Source organism: Nomascus leucogenys, chromosome 9 (assembly GCF_006542625.1).
Source record: "Nomascus leucogenys isolate Asia chromosome 9, Asia_NLE_v1, whole genome shotgun sequence".
Taxonomy (NCBI): domain Eukaryota; kingdom Metazoa; phylum Chordata; class Mammalia; order Primates; family Hylobatidae; genus Nomascus; species Nomascus leucogenys.
Window position 1 is genome coordinate 78,058,886 of NC_044389.1, and position 23,330 is coordinate 78,082,215.

Sequence of the window (23,330 nt, forward strand, 5' to 3'; positions counted from 1 at the left end):
GCAACAACTTGTCAAAGACACAGAATATAGTACATTTAATTCTAAATCCACTGTGAGCATGATCTAACTTTTCGCCTAGTGATTAAGAAGGTATTACATGATCTTGCAGTGTCCTGGTAGGGTGATTATCCACCTTGTTTACCCAGGACAATCTCGGTTTATATTTGTAAAGGAACAATTATTAATAACTTTCCCTTTCCTGCACAAAAATGACCCAATTTAGGCAATAAATTATGTGGTCTCCCTACCTCTGAGTCACTATAATGCACGCAGTCTTTCATGCAGCACTGTAGATAGACAGACATGTAGGTTTAATAAGATTGAACCTGTTGAAGAAAATGCTCTAAAAGGAAGATTTACAATACAAAGTGTAAATAAATGTTCTTCCACACTGATTTTAGTCAAGCTATACTTTAAATTTAAGTCTACTAAGCAATAACAAAAAATGGTCAGAAATAGGTTAAAATTACCAAACTAGTAAGTAATACAAATGTCTCATTTCCATTATCTATCAAGTTTTTAATTCCTGTCTTCAAAGACAAATTAAAGCCCAGAGTATTTAAATAATCACCACAAAAAAACTATATTCTAAACATTGCATAATGAATTAAAGTTAAAAAAAAGTTGAATATGGGGTCTACATGGTCTTCTCATTTCCCAAATTTAAAAGATGTTTCACCATGTGAATTTTGTTCTGTATTTCTATGAAACTACTCATGTGGATTGAAAAAAAAAATGATTTTAACATGGTTTTGTTACCAATAGTACAAAGTAACGACAAAAACAAAAGAATAATTATTTCTACTAAGTCCTTAATAAATAAAATTAGCTGAAAGTTGAATTTTATTAAAAGAATATGTAGCACTAAAAGAAATCAATAATACAAAGCAAAACGTGTCTTTAATACAGGCATAGTAAGATAGCTTTTTAGGATAAAGTTTCAAGTTAAGTGACAATATTTTAAAAATCAAATGCAAAACTCTGTATTTAAATAATTTAATATACCCATGCATTTACCCTATTCACAAACTTCCTAAAAATGAAGATCCCCAAACAAGTTACTTTTACAATCCAATGACAAAAATTAACTGAACTCAAGAAATGCTGTCAATTTCAATTCCCAAAATATTAGTAACAACAAAAACGCATCACACACATCAATAGTATTTTCCTAATTTCACTTAGGATTTTGAAACATTTTTTCCTGCCTTTGACATGGTTTTATACTTCATGCTTAATAAATTACATTTATTGGGAAATAATAAATTAACTCACTTTAAATCACAAAGATATACAACTGCAAATCAGGACTTCGGATCAGTGTGACCAAACTGATTTGATAAATTAAAGAAAGACTCCTGATACTTAACTGGTAAGCTGTACAAACTTTTTAAATATTGGAGTATTTCTCAGCCTCCCTCTTTCCTCATGGTCTTTATGTTGCTATCATATAGCTGTCAATTCAATATATATTTGTGTGTATATATATTTAACACAGTAAAGATTTATAATTGCTTTTGTAATTACTATTTTTACCTATTTAAAGAAAAATGAAATTTATTTTTATGGACATATAATTTCCATGCCAAATGAAAAGAATGCAATTTGATAAGAATTATGCCAACTTTATTTGAGAGAATGTGGGGTGATTTTCTTATTAATCTAGAATATGAAGTTTCTTTACATTTTTTAATGCAATCAATGGAGAAATTTTTAATAAAACCACAGGCATGGCTCTGACACTATATTGCAAAATCACTTTACACTATTCCCTATATTCCTCCCACAATTTTGTTTTTAACATTCCTATTCCTAAAACTAGAAAATACCAGAGCTTCAGAAATATTCATGGGCATCCTATACACTGTTTACTCTAAAAGTACTCTTAGTTTTTCCAAATGACAAAAGCATAAGAAAAAGTTCAAAAAGCTTTTACTAGTGGGAGGATTACAGAGTAAGGAAATTGCAGTTCTAAAAATTATTACATGATCAAATTTAAAATTAATATACATCTCTTGACTATCTGTTATGTTTTGAAACTTATTTGTGAAAGCTGTTAGGCAAAAACAGTCTTATGTTTTGAATTTAAAATCTAATTTTCAGAGTCCTTCATACAAAGCCCTCTAGCCCCTTTGATTTGAACTTACCTGAAGAATTCTAGTTAATTATAGAAATTTCTACAACTGACTTTGAAGTAGTTCTACAGGCTGCTTATGCTTAACTCGATCAATTTTCGCACCCATGGAGATTCATGCACGGGGTCTCCCTCCCTTCATATGGCCTTCAAGGAAAAGGAGAAATATCTAACGTTGCCACCATTTACCTTCAAGCACTGACGTCATTTTGTAAACATCAGAGGACCAAGGAGACCATTACTCAAAATCCAAACAAGTTTTAAAAGATGTAAAACTGTATTTTAAAGGAGACAACAAACGTGCACAACTTGACAAACTCAAACTCTTGCTGAGAGATGTGGTAATGTCTGGCCTAAAGTGGCTTAGCTACAGAGTATGTAATAAAACAGCTAAATTTGGATTGGAGACTCATTTTGCACTGCAGAAATGTAGTATAACCCTGGGAGAGCCAAGTAGAGAGCGACTCAAGAAATTAGAGACAGGGACTCTGTGCAGCTCCCCATTTCAAGGTAAAGACAAGAGCTGTTAAAAGGAGAGGCCCCGGGGAAGATTTGCTCTCAAGCTGAAAGGTGAAGAAAATGGAAAGAGGCGAAGAGAGGATATAACTGTACACGGCTATGACAAAACAGTACCAGTAGCCTCTCTGAGTTAAGAACAGTTCTTATTAAAGACAATGAAAGTTGTTACTTGATTTTTTTTTCTGAAAATTAGGTAATAGTTCATGCCAGCAGAAAGTTACCAAAGCACATTTATCTCTCCTTTAATCTCTTCCAAAATATTTTTATTCATTTTTTATATCCGTTTACCAGCTTATGATTTTATATATTTTATCTGTAATATTTTATCATCCTAACAAGATTTTTAAGTTTCTTAAAGGCAGGCACCATATGTTATCCTATTCTGTCTCATTTATCTCTATGGGATATACTAATTAATATTTCCAGAATTGGATTCATCTCAGCTGTACTAATTTTTTTCCTCCATTAAAAAAACTAAACTGAATTGTGATTTGAGAGAATACACTACATGTATGTATGTATTTATTTATATGTATATATATTTATATGTATATGTGTATATATATTTATATGTATATATGTATATATGTTTTTATATATATATATTTACACAAAGTTCCACATCTATACTTCTAGTCACATTGATCCTCATATAAATTTTAAAGTACCAGCCAGGTGCAGTGGCTCATGCTTATAATCTCAGCACTTTGGGAGGCCCAGGTGGGTACACTGCTTGAGACCAGGAGCTCAAGACCAACCTGGGAAACATGGCAAAAGCCCATCTCTACAAAAAACTAAAAGATTAGCTAGGCAGGGTGGTGCATCCCTGTAGGTCCCAGCTACTCAGGAGGCTCAGGCAGGAGGGTTGCTTGAGCCCAGGAGGTCGAAGCTGCAGTGAGCTGTGACCGCACCACTGCATTTTGGCCTGAGTAACAGAGTGAGACCCTGTCTCGAAAAAAAAAAAAAAAAAATGGTAATAATAAATTAATTTAAAAATTCCCTAGCTAGAATTAAATTACTTTGATGCTTTGTTACAACTACATAAACTGTGTGCCTAATGTCAGGCTTAGTTTAATTTACTTGACAATGTAAGGAAAAGGAATTCCAAATAAGTCAAAATATGCAGACAAATTACAAATCACAAAAATTTTACACTCCTTTTTTAATCCACTGAAGTTTAGGTAATTCTTGAATCTGTCTTCCATATCTGGTGTCCACTTTGAACAACAACTGAAATGCTGTGCAACTTGCATATATATTTTTAGATGGGGCTATCTTAAGTGTAATGCATCAAGTGTCACTTAAGTTTATTTTTATTTAGCTACAGAGATCTTTTCCTTTACATTTTTGAGGGTTGGTCTCTCCTGGTAAATTTCCAGAATAAATTTTATGTCTTGCTTTTAAGTGGGGCAAGATTCTGACATATAACTATTGTGGGAGCTGAAGGCATTTCTGGCAACTGCAGTGAATGATTGACTTTTCCACTTGTTTTCATAATGATAAATATATGGTTAGCATTAGGCAGGAAAATAAGTATTTCCAAAAATATATGCTAAGCACATCTGGTAATGAATGGGGTCATACAGATATATCATGACTCCCCTCTCCATTAGGAGGTGTTCAGTTCCACAAAGTTCATTCACTCCCACAACAGAAAAACAACCACAAAAGTGTATTCTTACTTGGAAAAGAAAGAAAAATAAAATTCTTCATTTAAAAATGCAAAACACTACCAAGGCAATTATGTTTTGTTGACTTTCTTCAGTCTATGCCTCATACAACAGAATTTCCTATAAGTTAATACTAACCACAGTAGTGCATAGCTTGAGAGAAATATTGAAGTATATTGCACTATCAAAATAACAACGCTAAGTGCATTTCTAAAAGTGGTGCTGGCATCATCAATTGACATTTAACATTTCCTTTATAACATGATTACAAGTTTCTATTGAATATATAGCATCTTATCATATGGCTTATTATTCTTCATAAGTTGTATGTAGAGAGGACTTTTCAGAAAAAAAGTGAAAATTGAAAACTCTTGCTGAAAGGTGCATTTTTGTGCAGCACTTGACAAGTAAATATATTTGGTCATATATGAATATGAAATCAAGATTTGATGACCTTTGAAACCATCAAAATTAGTTTAAAAAAGGAAGTGTGTCATTCATTCAATATATTCATGTGATTCTTACTAAAATAAACAACAAAGCTTTTGTTTACATCATAAATAAACCTTTTAATAACCAAAAAGTCTAATGTTGTTAAATCATCCCTTTTCTGAAAGTGGAGTCCAGCCTTGTTTTAGACTTCATAATTTAATAGTATTTAGGTGTATGGAAGAAAGACTAGGTTAACTTGCATTAATGGGATTCTTAAACTTTTCTTTGTTTCCAGAGAAGTATTCTTTTAAGACTGTTTTCAAGCCAGTTTGTCCTTAAATGCTTTTTGGTCTAAATTGACAGTCTTGAAGTCTTTCCTAAAGTAATGTTTAAACATCTCTCTGGCATTCCATTATGGGCACCTGCTGCTGATAATTACAGGTCTGTCTCCTAACCACTTCCTCTGCTTTATGTCAAAGCAAGATTCAGGCTGCTTGATTACAAACAACTACCAGTTAAAGACCAGTGCACAGCTCTCTGCGGTAATTATTCAGGGCAAGTTGGGTGTGTGTTTACTGAAGTCTTAGGAAACAAGAAGCAGTTACTTGTTATAATTTCCTCTTTGCTAGCAGTGTAGCATAATCCACAACATATTTTGGTTACCTTAAAAGTGCTTATGAGAATATTTTATTCAATAACACCTTATAATGATACATTTCACGATACTATTTCGTTGTCAAAAAATCAAAATATCCTACCCAAAAATAATAGGCTGTGGTCCTACCAAAAGAATTTTCAGACAATAGTCAATTACAGGGAAACACTGGGTTTAGTATGTACTCCAAAACATGTTTATTTTTCTTTATTTTACTACTCTACCCCTGTTCCTATAGCCACCTTTTCCCACCACCTCACACTCACACCATCGTGCCCTGCGTGAGACTTGTTGACTTTATAGTGAGAAAAATGAAAAATACGCCATAGGGTGATTTTTGGCACAACAATAATCCCAATATAGAACAAAATTTCATCACTCAACTTGAAAGTCAATGTATCTTGTCAATATTCCATGAGATAGAATTCTACAGTTGAATAATTGGAAAGATTCTCTTGCAGTACTGCAATGCTGTTTGACTTGCACACCTCTTTAATTCCCAATTCTGTCTTTAGGTAAATTGACCAAATCGAAATTGACCAAACCAGTTAGAGCCCAACTGTGCTCTTAATGCTTACCCATCAATTGTCTGGGGTTTATTTGCTCAACTACAACAGAATCCAAGTTCTTCATTAGTTAATAGTCCCAAATTACAGGGTAGAAAGTCTGAAGTTAGAGATGGATTTCTGAGGGGGAGGAGACTGGCCTTTTACCTAGAATCTAAGAGATGGGAAGCACTCACTCCTGAGATAGTCTTGATTTCCACCTACAACTTCACATTCACCTCGCTCTGTCTAGTAACTCTCAAAGTGGGTGATGAAGAGAACCTGGGAAGTTTCAATGAACTTTACCACCCTGAGTCCTCAAAGTCCTTCCAAGATGCATTATTTATGCAGCAACAAAATATGCATTCACCCAACATCAAAAAAAAAAAAAAAAAAAAAAAATCCCGATTACATTCTGGCTGTGTGCCAAAAGCTGTATCACATGCTGGAGACACCAGAATCAACTCATCAATTCCTGTACTCATCATGCTGGCCTACCAACTGGGGACACAGGGAAAAGGAGAGTGCTCCTGTGAGATGGGAAAGGGTGCTGTAAGAAGGGGTGAAGATCTAAACTAGGGAACCTGAGTAATTAACACTTACTCATAGCAAATGAAAGAGCTTAAGCGAAAGCTGACAGTAAGTGAGCAAGGTGGCTTGTGAGAAAACCCTAAAGGAGGTCACCTACTGGGACTGCACTGCAACAGCCTGTGCCAAATTTGGGAGGGTTCATGGTCCGGGAGATTGTAATGACAGGGAATAGAGTCAGAGGGTAGCACAAATACTCCTGTCAGTCATGGTAAGATGTTCAGCATATTCTAAAGGTAACTGTTTAGTAAAGCTAAAAAAAAAAAAAAAAAGGTTTTAAGAAAAAAACTTCTACTGATGGTGTCTCTTAGAATTTTCCTGACTTCAGTGTGGAGGTTTGAGGAGAGTGAGAAAGGACAGGAAGCAGGAAGAACCTTCTTCAGTGAACCAGTTGAGAGAAATTGACATATTTTAAAAAATATTTAGGTAACATCATTTAATCATTAAGTAACAACTTTATTTTGAAAAATAATATGATGGCTCATGCCTGTAATCCCAGCAATTTGGGAGACCAAGGTGGGTGGATCATGAGGTCAGCAGTTTGAGACCAGCCTGACCAACATGGTAGAACCCTGTCTCTACTAAAAATACAAAAAAAAATTAGCTGGACATGGTGGCGGGCATCTGTAATGCCAGCGACTTGGGAGGCTGAGGCAGAATTGCTTGAAACCAGAAGGCAGAGGTTGCAGTGAGCCAAGATTGCACCACCGCACTCTAGCCTGGGCAATAAGAGCAAAACTCCGTCTCAAAAAAAGAAAAATAATATGAATAATATTATTGTATTAATATTTACTTTAAATGATAAAATAATTTTTATCACTTAATGTGATATCATTAAATAATACATCATTAAATATAACATCATCAAATGTTTGAATATGTTTACATTTTTGGTGAACATGTTAACATGTGGGACTCCCGGAAATAATTTAATTCTTTGTTTGAATAACTTGGCTCTCTGAATTGCTCTCCTACATCCTCAATGAAGTAATAGCAAATAAATAATATATTATGGCACAAAATAAGTATCATTCTTGTTAGTTTGAAAACAAAAACAAAAAAGGCAGTAATCATTCAATAGAACTTCCTCAGACAGTTTAATATTCAGAAAATTAGTTTTTGAGGAGCGTGTTTTTATTTCAGAAAACAACACAAGTATAGCCTGAAAGAAGGGATTCTAAATAGTCTCATATTTTTTGCTGTTTTGTTTTTTCCTCTCTGGAAATCTTCAAATAAACATTCCTACAAATTCAATGTTCTAGGTAGCATAAAACCCCATATAAGCAGTTTAATCAATCATTAAAAGCATTCTAGTTGCTTCTGTTGGATTCTTTAGATGGAATAATATCCTATAAAGATAAAACATTTTTATAATTATGTAGGGACTAAACCATACTGTTGACGGCAGAGTTTTAAACGTGGAACATTCCCTACAGCACAGCACTTGAGGAAGTTGGGGAGGAGGGTTGGGCTAAAAAAATAAAAGAGTGTTAACCTGATTTTCAGACAGAAAAAATTACAAGTGAATCAGTTTTATAGACCTACTTAAAGTGTTTCCTGTGGGGGTATCATCCTGAAGTAGTGACTGAGTTGTCCTTGTTTATTTAGTTAGTTAATGCATCTATTACATTATGTTTGCTAAAGATCCACCATTGCATTAATTTGGGTTATAAATATTTTGGGTTATGTTCTTCCTATCAAGTTGACACATTTTGAAGACAAGAATTTTTCATGTTTTGTCTTGTTTTAATTTTACAATGACACATTTTAAAGAATATAAAGGAAATGTCACAGTGAACCAAAACAAATAATAATGAGTATTCTTTGTAGCTGAAAGGTTTTTTCTTTATTCATATTATTTTTCAAAATAAAGTTGTTACTTAAGCAACTGTACACTTTCATTTTACAAATACACACTAGAAAACATTTTCAAGTAGAACTATGATCTTTGGATATTTTTTCCATTCCTTTCTCCTTAATTATATCATGATTAACACATATATGCCCGTTAGAAACTATAGAGTTTAGCTAGAGTCTGTTCATTAGTCCATTTTAGGAATATTTTATTAAATGCAATATGTGTCAGTCAAAACATATATATTTAACAGTAGGGTACCTAATTAATTTCTTTTTTGCTTATACTATAATGTGTCCCCTTGCAAATGTAGAACTTTGACCTTGCTTGGAAATTTCAGTTTAATTAATTTTTGCTTTTATACTAGTACCGGTAAAGACTTTGTTGTGTTAAAATTTCTGATATAGTGAGGAAGGTTCCTTTATAAGGAGTTTAAATGTTAGCAAAGGGTAAAAAGTTTGCTAACTATTCTTCCTGCTTTCTGTTTGTCTTTACGAATACAGCAAATGTATAGTGGTGAAAAGCACAAACTTATTTTTTTCATTAAACTTTATCAAGTAGTAGTTTTATAGAAATATATTCTAGATTCAGAACCTGGCACAGGAAAAAAGAAATCACCTAAACTTGCTTATTCATAAAACTGAAACAAAAGTGTGTTGACTTTCCAAAGAGTTTTATTGTAAAATCAGAATCTCATAACCTAACTGGGTACAAAAAAATGTGATTTTAAAACATACCAATTTATTTTAAGAATTTTACCTTTGACAACATGCTTTTATTGGTCCATATGACATTCTTTCACCTGATGGTAACCCCAATGGAATGCAATTTTGTCATTCTTATATCTAATTATTTTCATAGTAACGCCAAGTGAGAAATCATTGTATAGCATAGACTCGTATGATGAGAATAAAACAGCACAGCGACAACAATTGCTAATGTGCAGTAAGTATTATTTGGTGCCAGGAGCTATTCTCAGTTCTTCACTTTTGATGACCCTGTTAATTACAATTCTATGATGTAAATACTATTATTATTGGAATCTTCTCCTTGAAAATATGAAATGAAACTAAGAGATTTTAACTTGTATGCAATTTGCAAAGCATATATTTTAGCACAATTTATTCACTTTACCAAGAGACTTATACAAAATCTGCCATTAGTATTTGGCCAGCACAGGTGTCAGAGGAATATATTTGGTTGTACATCTTAATATTTTTTTTCAAAGTAATTTGATTCATTTCCTATATCAGGAAATTATCAGATCCAAACACGCACACACGGGCGCGCACACACACATACAAATATATGCACACATCCAGTACATTTTTAATTCTCTAGCAATTAAAGAAAGAAAAGATTAAGCTGGAAAAAAAGAGATTTAAAGCATTCACTCAAGGAAACACAGCCATGATATACTTTAAAAAATGAAAATTATTAAACACTATTTTAATAAAAGTTTTATAAGCATAAACAATAATCAAGTGAGGATCAATCCATATTCTACTATAATGTGTTGGCAGTCTGTATATATATATACGTATATATATATACGTATATATATATGTATATATACGTATATATATATATACGTATATATATATGTATATATGCGTATATATGTATGTATATACATATATATATATATTTTTTGAGATGGAGTCTCGCTCTTGCCACCCAGGCTGGAGTGCAATAGCACGATCTCGGCTCACTGCAACCTCTATTCTCCTGCCTTAGCTTCCCAAGTAGCTGGGACTACAGGTGCATGCCACCATGCCCAGCTAATTCTTGTATTTTTAGTAGAGATGGGATTTCACCGGGTTGGCTAGGCTGGTCTTGAACTCCTGACCTCAGGTGATCCACCGGCCTTGGCCTCCCGAAGTGCTAGGATTACAGGCATGAGCCACTGCGCCCAGCCACTCAATATATTTTTTTTTAGTGTCATTCATACAGAAAAAAAGAACACACTTTTAAAGTTATCCATGAAAGTAACAGTGTATTAACAGTGCCGGGTAATTTTTTTCTAAAACCTATTCCAAAGTCTAATGTAATAATTGTCCTATTTCAATCAGTCTGGCATCATCTTGTTATTTTCAACAGAATTCAGTTTCATAATACTAGTTCATAGATGTGTGTAAATTTATTGTGTGGCCAAATACAATGACGTTCTTTATTCATCTCACAATAGAATTAAATTTTTTGCAATACAAAAGGAAAAACATATGGAAAATAGTCACTTTTAATAGATATTTGAGTCTGAAAAAAATAAAATAGGTTTAGAATTAAAAATCAAAGCCCATGGCTTGAACTGAGGCATATTTCTGTCTTTTATTAATGTTTGAGTTATATGCTAAAGACGAGATTATTCACCAAGTCCTTCATGCAATATGTTAGTAAATGGGATTTTGGTTAGTAATTGCTTAAACCCTGACCATGTAAGCTCCCAAATCACTCAAAATAAGCTTTTACAATGGCTGGAACTAAATTAAAACAGTTAACAACACCAAAGAGTACCTCTTGATTTTATTAAGAAATGCATGTATGAAAATCTATTAACATAGGGGGAGATCTCTGCCACCCCACTACGGTTAAGAGTAAGCTTTTCCTTTTCCTTTCTTTGCTTTCTCTTTTTCCAACAAATGATGGGTTATGTGAGAGTTTTTTTTTAAAAACCATATAAGGAAATATGGACTTAATTTTAAAATATAAATAAATAAAAGATGTGATGCCTCTGGTTAGAATATTGAATAAATAATTCTGACTACTAGAAAGTATAATGAGAATTCAAGTGACCATTGTGAAAGTGTTCGCAAAGCTTATGCACAAGCTATTGGGGTCATATGCTTAAGCAGGGCTCTGCTGTTGTTACTTGTACAGAGCTTCACTAATGGTCCGATAATAGGGGAGGGGAAGGTCGGCATGGAGGTTCTCGTAATACTTTATAGTGGTGTAAGCACGACAGCCACTGATTAATTACTGCCCTGTTCTCAACACACATTACATTACTAAGCAATGTCGTTTGTCTCCACAATGGCTTCATAGTTGCAGAACACTGTCCTAGAGAATATGTTAAGATGACTTACTAATGAACTTTCGATACTAGTGTAAATTTGCGGTAAAACTTCTTGTCTTTCAGATGATCGAAATGAAGATTAGAAAATATTCAAAAGATGGAAAAATGTATATATAAGTAACTCTTTTGGGGGAGATAATATGGGCGTTTCAAACTTCAATTTCATTTCAGACAGCAATAATGCATCATACTACTTTCAAAAGGATTATTATGGTGATCACCTTAAAAATATTAGGACACATTCCTCTGTTTTTACTTGCTCTCTTTTCTAATTTCCTTACCCTCTCTCCCATTTACACACATAACAGTGTTTGGGGTGGGGGGAGTGTCGTATAGTTTCAAAATACACTGAAAAACTAGACACTCAGCTAAGAGTAAAAAAAATCACTTCACTTTAAATGAATTTCTCAAAGTAGCTCGTGTTAATATGTGCTTCTATGGAAACAACTCTTTCTGAATGTCAGCTTAAGCTTCTCCATATGATTTTTCTCAAAGGCTCCCTTTAAAAACCATCATTACTATTTATTATCTTCTTGTTACATAGACTGTTACTTTTGTTTCATCACAAATCTCTGCCTGTTTATTAGCAGCCCTGCCACTACTATCAGATGACATTTGTTTTACTTAATGTATGTAGTTTTAGGGAAAAAAATTATTGAACTGCTATTACTGCATTATATGAAAAAATTCCAATGTACATTTAGCTGACACTGCATCAGCTGCTATTTAAACTGGGCTTAGCTAATGGACTTTTAATGTCAGCGGGGTTATGTGCAGTTACTGGCTATTAGCAGAAATGGCTCCTTTCTATAAAAATCACTTTTCCTCAAGTGTGTTGTTTGAACATTCCTTTCTCTAATTTAGTGACTGTCACTGAATGCAAAACAAACTCAAGGACTCTGGAGTCTGCTGTTATCTTTAAGACCCTCTTTTTAAACTTGCATTCAGCATTAAACAGGCAACCTCCCTCATTAGCATTTAGACTTGTATTCTGAAAACTTTGTAATGCATTATTATTTATTTTGCTGTTCTTAGCAGTGTACTACATATTTCACTATGAAAACCCCACATCATCAATGAACGGTATATGTATGAAAGAAAACATTCAAAACAGTTTGCTTAATCCTAGAATTTATTTACACACTTTAAAAATCCTAGTTCAAAAATGCCAAGTGATGTGGAAATGTATGACAATAATAATCAATATATGTTTATATACTGATGTATTATGTAAATATTTATATGTTAACCTGTATTTAATACAGTAGTGAATATAAGTAAGGAAGCATATTATCACTATATCCTGAATAAAATTCTGTTTATTCTTTCTTTAGTAACAACCTTTCCCTCCTCCCAATTAACTCTATCTTCATCCATTTAAATAAAGCTTTAAATGGAAGTAATGGATGAACTTGGAAATAAAGCCACCAATATGGCATGTGAGGGTGTCCAAGAAAATCAAACATAACTCCATTTAATTAAGAGCTTGAAACAAACCATCACTTTATTCTGGTCAGAGAAGAACAGCACAACTGACCTCTTCTTCAATCAGCCCACATGAGAGGTCACCTCATGTAGGGTGCTTACCAAGGCCATGCTGTCTCTTCCGGAGAGCACCCAGAGAGGGGTTCATAAATGTGAAGAAAGGATTTTACCCCTGCGTGCACTGCATGCATAAAAGTCGACAGTCTCCTTTGGTCAACAAATTATAGTCCGCCGTGTAGGAAAACAACAGCAGTTCTCCTCCACGGCTTTGAAACAAGGCAGTGAAAGTGGAGATCCCCTAGTCTCTGTCACTTGGATGACAGGAGAGAACTTGTTTCCATCAGATAAGCCACTGCACTAATGAGACAGAAACATCTCTTTGGAAACTGGGGAAATGACTTCGCAATTTGCCAAGAGCAAGGCAACCTTTCTCAGAAAAGTAAGATGTAATTCTTCATTCAGAAATCAGTGATTAAATCTGAGTTCCTAGTCCTTGACTACCTTCATGAATTTGTTTTATAAGTTAAAAAGTTTTTTTCATTTGTTTGCTAGGCTCCATTGGTTTTTTGAGAATATTGCCAAGTCTGTTTGAAAATGAACTCTTGCTCCTAAAATATAAAAAGCTACAGACACACACACACTCACATACAATTTGTACAAGCACATATATGCTCACAGGGAATTAGTGAACTATATTTGTCTTCTCCTTGTCATTCTTCATTTCATTAAGAATCGGCCTGGAAACACCCTCCCAGGAATTATTTCCATATTTATTTAATTCAATAAAAAATGGCATGTGTATCTTTCATGTGATCATCATGTCTAATAAATCCAATAAAATGATCTTCTCTCCCTTGCTACTGGGAAAACATACTTACTTTTCCCAGCCATCCTTCTCCTTTTTTTTTTCCTAGCCAAAACTTTTCCTAGCCATCCTTCTACTTTTTTATTTTTTTATTTTTATTTTTTTACCATGTAATGGTAAATAAACTATAACATTTTTCACTGTGGTCATTTTAATTCTATACAGATTTATATATGTGTGTATAAATATAAAAAAAATAAAAATGACAATACTTAACAGAGTAGCTTAGGAAGTAGCATTTTATAAAACCCCTGGAGGATACTAGTATACCATTGATTTAAGTCTAGATTTCTCAAACAAGCACATCCTGCCCAAATAGTTCCAATAAAATTCAAACTTCTTAAAAGTTTATACCTTTTAAATACTTCCCAAATTCTTTTGCTATGTCGATTGAAATAAGTGCAAATCAAGACTCCATTTCGATAAAAGTTTCAAGTCAGAGGGCCTGTTGAATAATATTGTGATGAAATACTGATCTAGGGTCTCGATTCCGGATAGCACAAATAAATCATTTGAACATGTCTGTTTTTCCTCAGCTTCTGAGAGCAGTTACTCAAATGGGCTTCTGTTTTCCACCACCCTGCATGCTCTGTGGGTGATGGCTGTGGGAGGCAGGGCGGGGAATGTCTCAGCCTCCTTCAATCCTTGAATTTGATCCCTAACACATTTTTAAGCTTTATTCTTTCATCGTCTTACAGAGGAGATCCAGAAGGAAAAAGGAAAGTTGCTAAATAAAATGACAGGCGCCATAATCAATGTTTCATTTAGAATGACTTCGAGATTGCTGCTTGCTAAACTGGAGCACTTCCACCGGGCAGCTACAATGTGTATATTTGCCAAACACTTTATTCAATGAGATAAAATATATCATTTTCCCTTAATCAAAAGCAAAATTCGAATGTCAATGTATTTCACATAGACATACAGCTCAAAGTGAAATTACCATTATTTACGTTGTGTTTCCAATCATAAAGTTTTTGTTGTGGTAATAATTTGGTTACTTGTTTGATTTTGATTAGTAAAAACACAGAACTCCAAAAATCGCGTATAATAACATAGTGCTCTTGTCACTGACTACCATTTTTAGCTTCTATAAAAGTTACGGAATACCACTGGCTAAAATATAATCTTTGATCTAGTTCTTCAAAGGGTTTTTAAGGCCATATGAAATTCCAAAAAGATATTAGAATTATTTAAAACATTGAATTTGAATACAAGTAACAAATATGCAAATTCATAGAGAATAGAAGAGTCCCAAATTGCTCCTTTTACCTTTAGTAAAGGTAAAGTAGTTCCCCTGCTTCTCTGCAGTTCACTTTCTGCAGTTTCAATTACCTGAGGTCAACTGTGGCCCAAAAATATTAAATGGAAAATTTCAGAAATAAACAATTCATAAGTTTTAAACTGCGTGGAGCTCTGAGTAGCGTGACAAAATCTCTCAGACATGAATCACTCCTTCATCCAATGTACACATGCTGTATAGGCTCCCCGCCTGGTAGTCACTTAGTAGTTATCTGGGTTATCAGATGAAAAAAAGCAGTGTAGATGGGAATTCCATACTATCTGTAGCTTCAGGCATCTATTGGGGGTCTTGGAAAATATCTCCTGCATTTAAGGGAGGACTGCTGCACATGAATTTCTTTTGCTTGTAATTATAAGTGGATACTTTTCTATCATGTACCCCATTAGATTGCACTACACTTCTATTATCTAAGAGAATGTATTTTATGAATTAATTTAAAATGATCACTTTTATCTACAAATGCTGTGCCTTACTTCTGTACTACATTTTTATATTTTACATTATTATATACTCTAAGTTTTTTCAATTTTGAGAAAACCTGCATTTCTATTTATGGATATATTTCTATTTATGGATATATCCCTTACAACTGGACTGTAGATGCATTTTAATAAACAAGCACTATTCTGTTTTTATTGGAAAGAAATATCCACATATAAGGTGGCTCTTCTGAACAGAAATGAAAAGAGAGAGAACAATAAATAAGAATAGAGTTCAGGCAGTCCATGATTAAATAATCAATTAAGAGATTGACTAAAACTGAGAAATGTTAGCATGCATCAATGAACTTGTTAAGTGTGCTGAGGGAGTTTCTGTTATTTCACGTCATCAGTTAGAAGAGGATATAATCCATGGTCATCTACATGAGGCATTTTTATAGCTCTCATAATTGCTGAGAAATGAAACTAGCCACGGGATCCACATGACAACATGATTAATGAAGGTAAAATCCCCTATCCTCACAACATTTTAAAATAAGTAAGACTGGTAACTCTGGTGTTAAATCTGAGTAATCAATATCATCTGTTAATATGATTATTGTGAGCCCTGGTATTTAGAATAAGAACTCCAACAGGCATATCTAGACAATGAAGTTTCACGTGGCTCCCCTCATTCTCACATTCCACTGCCACGTTGGCAATGAGATGTGTTTAGCTATTTAACTAAAAGAGGGTATTCCCCAAACATGGGGGTTTTCAGATGTTATACTTCACTTTTGCCACACAAAGCACTTTTGAATCACTGCTCATTGCTAATAAAAACTATACTGACCTAAGGACAAATATCTGCGTATTTGGCACTTTCAAAGCTATAGCTCACTTTCTAAATTATAACTTCAACTTAATTAATGTCATGGCAACTTTAACACTATATACTCCATGTAGAAGGGGAGGTATGTTTTAAGTACTTATAAAATCTGGAAACATTCTTCTGTGTATTTCAAAATCTCACTATATATGAACAACTTTTTGGGGAGCAGCAATACTCAAAACGAAAAACCACAGTACAACTTCAACACAAAACTATTTTTTTAATTCTGAAATTTCAGCTCAATATTTTCAAACATATTGTTCATAAAGAGTCCAAATATCTGCAACATGATATATGTTTGGAGTTTTCATGAAAAGGCAGAAATTCTTCTGATGGCTCCATACAGGTAGACAGGATAAAAAAAAAAAAAGTTTTCTATTTCTGACCTTGTTAGCTCATAAAAGTATTACTATAAAATGTTTTTATTAAAATCTCCGTAAGTTTGAAAATAACAAATATTTAAAATAAGAGAAACTATAAATTATCCCATTACTGAGTTTCTTTTTTTAAAACTAGAAAAAAGAGAAACACTAATGTTTGAATATCGCTCAAGGCAAACTTACTCTACTTCAAAGTAGCATTAAAAAACAGCACCAAGTTTCTGTGAGTAAAACATCCTTGAGCTAAGAGATACTGGAATAATACCAAAGGTCTCATATTCATGTAGCCCTCCTCCACAAATACATAAGCAATAACAAATCTAAGTAAGAAATGAAACCAAAGAAGCACCCATACATAGGTTTAAGAAATCAGGTTAAAAAAGAAAGAGTGCAGAACCAGAACCAACAATAGAAGCAGAATGACAATTTTGTAGGAGAAAAATCTAAACCGTAAGTAATATAAAATGCCCTACAAATCTCTTATCTCAAAAGTCTGACAGAAAACATTTGCTCCAAACATCCAAAGAATGGCAATAACCATTAAACGATAAGAATTAAATGCAAATATTTCACCAAAATATATGTCATCTAGATTATCTATGCTGTTTTAAATTAGGATAACAAAACTTCCTATTGCAAATATAGTTTGAATAAATGAAAGTTCTGGTGAATTTGCTTTGCCTTCATGTTGACCTATTTTTACGTTTATTTTGTTTGAACACAAAACCAATTATGTTCTTTAGAGTATATACTTGTATACTTGTGTCCATTTTCTTTTAAAGAAAAACTGTTCACATTCACATAAAGGTCTGATTTTCCCCAAACCCTTATCAGAAATCCTGGGGTGCACCTTTTTTCTGTAATAGTGTTCATGGATTTATGAAAAGTTATCTTTCAGTATTCCTTGAGAAAACAGAAATTCAAGGACGAGCTTCTTGCAAGGACTTAACTGGCAGTGACTTAACATGGCATTTTTAGAACTAATATTAGGTTAATTTTCCCAGAGAGAACAGAAGGGAAGAAAAGAGGCTGTGGAAGGGAATGAGATTCCCACAGGCTGTTCAGAGAACTGTACTCTGTCCAGGAGTTTACAATGATCTACTTTGCAGCATCTCTTCAGACAGCTCCATTTCTTGCTTTTGGGGAAGCAGTGTCAGCAGCTATCATCACTCTGAGTTCAAAATTATTGACCTTTAGTTTCTTTTACATCTAGATTTCTTTGCCAATGGTTTGTAGAATTGGAAGTCACGGAATAATTATTTCTATGGGCTAAAAGCTGCTCTAATTGTAACCTGTAGTATATATTATCCTCATTTTTACATGTGAGGAAACTAAGGCACGGAAATGTTAAATATCTTGCTCATAGTCACAGAGCTGGAGGTGCTGGAAGCAGTATTATGAAGCATTGGTAATTACTATGTTAACTGACAGAATGGGCATACACCACTAACAGCCCTTAGCTTGTGCCTCCCCAAAGCCAGATGAAACTTGCATTAAATCTAAGTAAAATGCCGTTGCAATGCAAACTTAGCTTCAAGAACATACAACTTCCAGCCAAATCATTGCTCCCAAGTTCTCCTGTGTAGAAATTTTAGAATCTCCCACCACCACTCACATTAGAATGCTAGCTTCACCTATGTTTACTATCTTCGGATGTCTGAATCCAGAAAGTACTATACCTGTGACCGCTTTTATACTTAAGAAAGTGAATTATAATTCCATGGTTCTACTTCTGTCTTCCTGTAGGCCTAAAACTGCCTGGTTACATTCTGTTTCTAACAAATAGCACTCAGTCTGGGGTGCAAGATGAGTGCACAGTAATTGTTTAAGAGCTTTACTTCTAATACCATACTCTATCCAAAGAAGCCATTGTTTCTAATTTGTGAGGAAATGTGAACAGGTTTGTTTTTAACTGCCACAAATATAAAAGTCAAACCAAAAAAAATATGTAGGCTAAAACTTCAAGGCAATAGCACTGGCTCAATCTCAACCCCCACAATTTTCCCCATTATCTTCCTGAAGTGGTTGCAGCCTGTAATTTTAATGTTTCTTCTGAGAGTGACTCCCTCTGCTGCTCCTGCAAAGCCATGACCTAAATCAGAAAAGTGCTAAATGCAGTTAAGGCCTAATAGAGCACACTTGCTGTTTGCACTAATTGGAGAACCTAGCATATATTAGAGAACAGTTATGTTTAAGTCTCAACAATAATTCTAAATAAGCTAACAGGGTTTGCTTAGTAGAGCTCACGCCTTGTTCATGTCCTTAGCGGGGGTTGCTTAAAATAGATCCATACGAATTCTGACTAGGACAACCAGCTCCAAACTACAATAGGAGGCGTTCCTATTTAACTCTTCACCCTCAGTATTCAGAATACAGGAGTCCAGGGAGTCAATAAATGTCAGTTATAACCTAATGATTCCTAATTCTTTGCAAGTATTTGAAAAGTTTATTCTTTGAAGCTTTTAAGCATTCTCTAAGCTAGAATACACAAAATTATTTTTCTAAACAGAAGTAAACTAGCCTACTTTTCCTTATTGCATATTCCTAATGTGAATTCATAAACTTTCTGTATTCCTACAATGAAAAAGTATACGATAGAATTGTAATGAACTTTAGTTGTCTTCACTGTTGACTGTCTATTTGTATGTACCACACCAATATGCAAACATGCATAAAGGAATTTTTACTCTTTTGTAGGAAGACATATGTTATTTAAAAAAAAAAAACACTATGAATTAAGATAATAGGGAATTATCCCTATCTGATTAGAGACTTCAGTACTTTTTGTCCTGAGTTTGGTGGAGTTAACACTCATAACACTAGTTGGTGCTAGATAAACAGCATATCAATGCTGTGTAGCCCAGATAAAGTGCATTTATAAACCAGGAGGGTCCTAATTCAGAAGCACACACACACACACACACACAGCCTTTTACTAGTAAAATCTTTCATTCTTGGAAGTCACAAACACTGCAAATTCCCTGGAGCTAGGAGTTCCCAGCAATCCTGAATGAAACAATTAGGGCATAGCTAGAAAGGAGAAAGTTGTTGCCTACAGCCTAGAGAATTTCCCAAGAACCTATTTAAAATGACTTCTGTCTAAACCACAGTTACAAAACTCAGTACACTCACAAATAATGCCTATTCTATGTTTTATCTTAAATATCTGTTGTTTCCTTGATTATCTCTGAAGATATATACATACTTCTAATTTTTGCAGTACTTCAACAACAGACTAAAAATCTCATCCACATTGTAAAGTGCTTAAATTAACTTTCCCATGTTAATTGCTCTTGGACTTTCATTCATAAGAAATAGTTCATTTGGATCTTTAAGTCATCACCACAAGGAAATCATATCTTGAGGGTATGGGGTAGTGTTCTAGTCCAAGGAAAGGAGAAAGAAGACGAATAAGAAGGAAAAGGAGGTCTGACTATCAGACCATTTATAAAATGTGTGATTCTGCGAGGAAAGTGTTAATAGTGGCTCAAGATAAACAGGCTGGGGTAATGTACTGCAGTGATGAAGGCAGTAGCTGATAGTGGAGTTTGGTGCTTTATCCGTCCTTTGATAACTAACAGACAACACAGGAAGAGCTGGTATCCCTGGAACATGGAGGATAACAAAGATAAAAGTGGTGGAATAGTGCATTTTACAGACCATAAGATTCAAACAAAAATTTTACTAATCAAAAACTGAAGGAACTAAATAAACGAAATGGACAAGAACTGCAGTGAAATGCACACACCCAACAGAGTACGTTTTCTTTTTCCACTTAAGATGAGAATCAGTCCCCAATCTTTTAACTTGCCTACTCTATAAAAAGTGCAAGAGAAAAACAGTCTATCCTAAGCATCTTTTCTTTTTAATCTCTTCTCCCTTCTTCTTTCAATATTAATCCATTTACAATCTCCTGTTTGATTATCTTTATTGATCCTTTTTCTACCCAGTCTTTTTAATTTGGTTATTGTAAGCTCTCAGCAGGAATCCTATCTCTTGTTTGGCATCTTTGGGGACTTTAACTTGTCCTTTTCCCAAACAGTTCTCTCACCGTGCCCCGTCCCCCTCTCTCCCGCCACCCACCCCCATGGCTCAGTCCTTTGTGTGCCCAATAACAGCAGGCGAATTCCACAGGGAGTCGCGCGGTTGATTCCACGACTATTCATCAGGTTGTTCACTTAAGCTTCCAAACACGCCCCTCTAAGCACCCTTGGCTAGTGCCCTGAGAACTTCTTATCAATTTTGGGAAATCCACAAGCTATGATTCTCAGTGGAGATTCCTTTTTAAATAGACAGACAGATGAACTCTGGAGGTGTGCATAAGAAAACCAGAGCAGAACCTCAGGGATGGGAAGCATCTGGCGAGAAGGGAAGGAAGGATTTATGAGCAGGGCCACTTAGCAGGGCAGCAGGAAAATTTACTCCCGAAGAAGCTATCGCTAATTCACAAAGCCTTGCTAATCACTTACCTCCCCACCCGGACCACACTCCTATGCTAGGCGCTCTCCTCCACTTCCAACACCCCCACCCCCACCCCCAGCGCCTCTCTAAGATCAGAGGGAATGCTGTCCGGAAACCCTAGGGTGTCTGAACATCACCTGGGGAGTTGGGGCTACCGTGGAGCCTCCCTTTACTCTCCAAATTTGGAAGGAAGAGTAACCGAGAGTGAAGGGAGAATCCCTGAATTGCCTCTGAATGCTGCATAAGCTTCCTTCATCCTCTCTTTCAGGAAAAGCTGAGCTGCCTCGCCTGAGCCGGCTATCACCACTGAACTGGGCTAAGAGACCCAAGTAGGAGCTGGGCTTGGCCAGAAGTTTTGGGGCCCAGGTGACCCGAAAGAGACCCCGGAGAGGGCAGCCTTGGCTTTTTCTTCTCCGCTCCCTTCCAGTCAGCTTCCCCGGCTTGGAAGACTGGGAGCTGCTGCTAACCCTTCAAACTAGGGGGACAAGAAGGGAACCAGGCGATCAGCTCCGGAGCCTCCCCTCCTCCCTTACCCATCCCCAACTCCCGGGCACACTCTTCCCAACCCGGCTTCGCCCAGGGCCCCGGTCACTTATGTTAAAGCTCACAGGCGTTAAATTAAAATGTCAGAGTTATAAACTGGTCTACTACCCCGGGGAGTTTCGGATTTGGTTTGAACAAGCAGCCAGTTCCCCCAGAGCTCCGGGATTTTCTTTTCTACGTCCCCTGGTGGGAGGCAGGCATGAAGCGGGGTATGTATGAGTGCAGAGGCATGCACATCCCGGGCCTGCCTCCAGCCGGGTACGCGGATTCGGGTGAGCTGTGTATTTCCACAGCACCTGAAGCAGCAGGCGAGGGGGACCGGTGCTTTTGAGTCCTTGACAGTAACGGACACATTTCCTTAGCTGAGCACCCTTCTCGGGGTCTAGTGTGCTCAGAGACTCAATGAAGATCCTGCTACCCCAGCCTTGGCACAGTGCGGGGAGCCTCTGCGCATCATTCGCTTCGGGGTGCATCTATGGTATGTCACACAGCGACCCGCACCGAGAGTCTCTCCAAACCTCTGTGTGTACAATATGCAACAACGTGCGCGTGCGGAGCTGAAAGTGCACAAGACACTCCAGGCTCCCACACGTATGGAGACGGATCAGATGCGTGTCCACACCCCGTTCGTCCCCGGTCCATTCGCGCCCATCTCGGAAGATAGATTAAACATAAATAATAATAATAATAATTAATAATAATAATAATCAAAGCTTCTTGACTAGTTGGGAACGTGGAATTTAGAGTGGTTTCCAGTTGAGAGCAAGGAGGCAAACTGAGGAAGTCAAGAGAACTGGGGAGGAGGAGAGGAAGGAGGGAAGGAAGAAGCTAAGGGAGGTGGCCGCGGAGCCTGGCGGACCCCCTTACCTTGGGCGGCGGAGCCAGTGCCGCTGGCGCTGAGCAGGGCCAGGGCAGGTAGCACGAGCATTTGCAGCAAGTATCCCAGTCCCAGTCCGCAGCGGGCCGCTGTCGCCCGCAGACCTTTCCTCATCGTAGACAGAGGTGTGCCGGGGGAGGGGGGGAACAGAGAGACGCGCAAACAGCTGAAAGCCCCACTGGGCAGAAGCTGAATCCGTGCACCGCGAAGCAGTCCGAAGAAATAGCGACAACCAAGCGCCACACTCCACTTTCTCCAAGGGCAGGGGCCAAAAGGGGGAGGAGAGGAGACGCCGAGGAGGAGTTTGAAGGTCCCTCTTTCCCAATGCCTTCTAACTGACGTCCCCCGCGAGCGACTGCTCTGCCCCCACTTGGGAAGTCAGGGAGGCGCAAGGCGGCCACCTCCGCCGCTCCCCCCAGCAGCAGGAGCAGCCGCAGCTCCGCCGCACGCCGAAGTCTGGACTGCTCTCCGGGTCCCCTCGCCTGTGAGGAACACACACAGACACCGGGGGTGGGGGTGGGGGTTGAAGTGGGGGGAGTTGGAGGAGGAGGGAACGGAGGGAGGAAGCTTGGGCACCGTCAGGCGCTCTCGTCTCCAATCTCAGTGTTCTCACGCCGGCGGAGAGATGTCCCGG

At 36.4% G+C, this 23,330-nt stretch overlaps 1 protein-coding gene across 1 annotated transcript in view; it reads right to left on the reverse strand.

Moving 5' to 3' along the window:
- UNC5C (unc-5 netrin receptor C) overlaps nucleotides 1-22,965 on the reverse strand; it is a 400,199-nt gene extending 377,234 nt beyond the window's left edge. Inside the window, exon 1 of the mRNA XM_030819147.1 lies at nucleotides 22,687-22,965. Coding sequence (XP_030675007.1) covers nucleotides 22,687-22,810 — 124 coding nt within the window. The 5' untranslated portion in view covers nucleotides 22,811-22,965. The remainder of the gene's footprint in view (nucleotides 1-22,686) is intronic.
- Nucleotides 22,966-23,330: the final 365 nt, after the last annotated feature.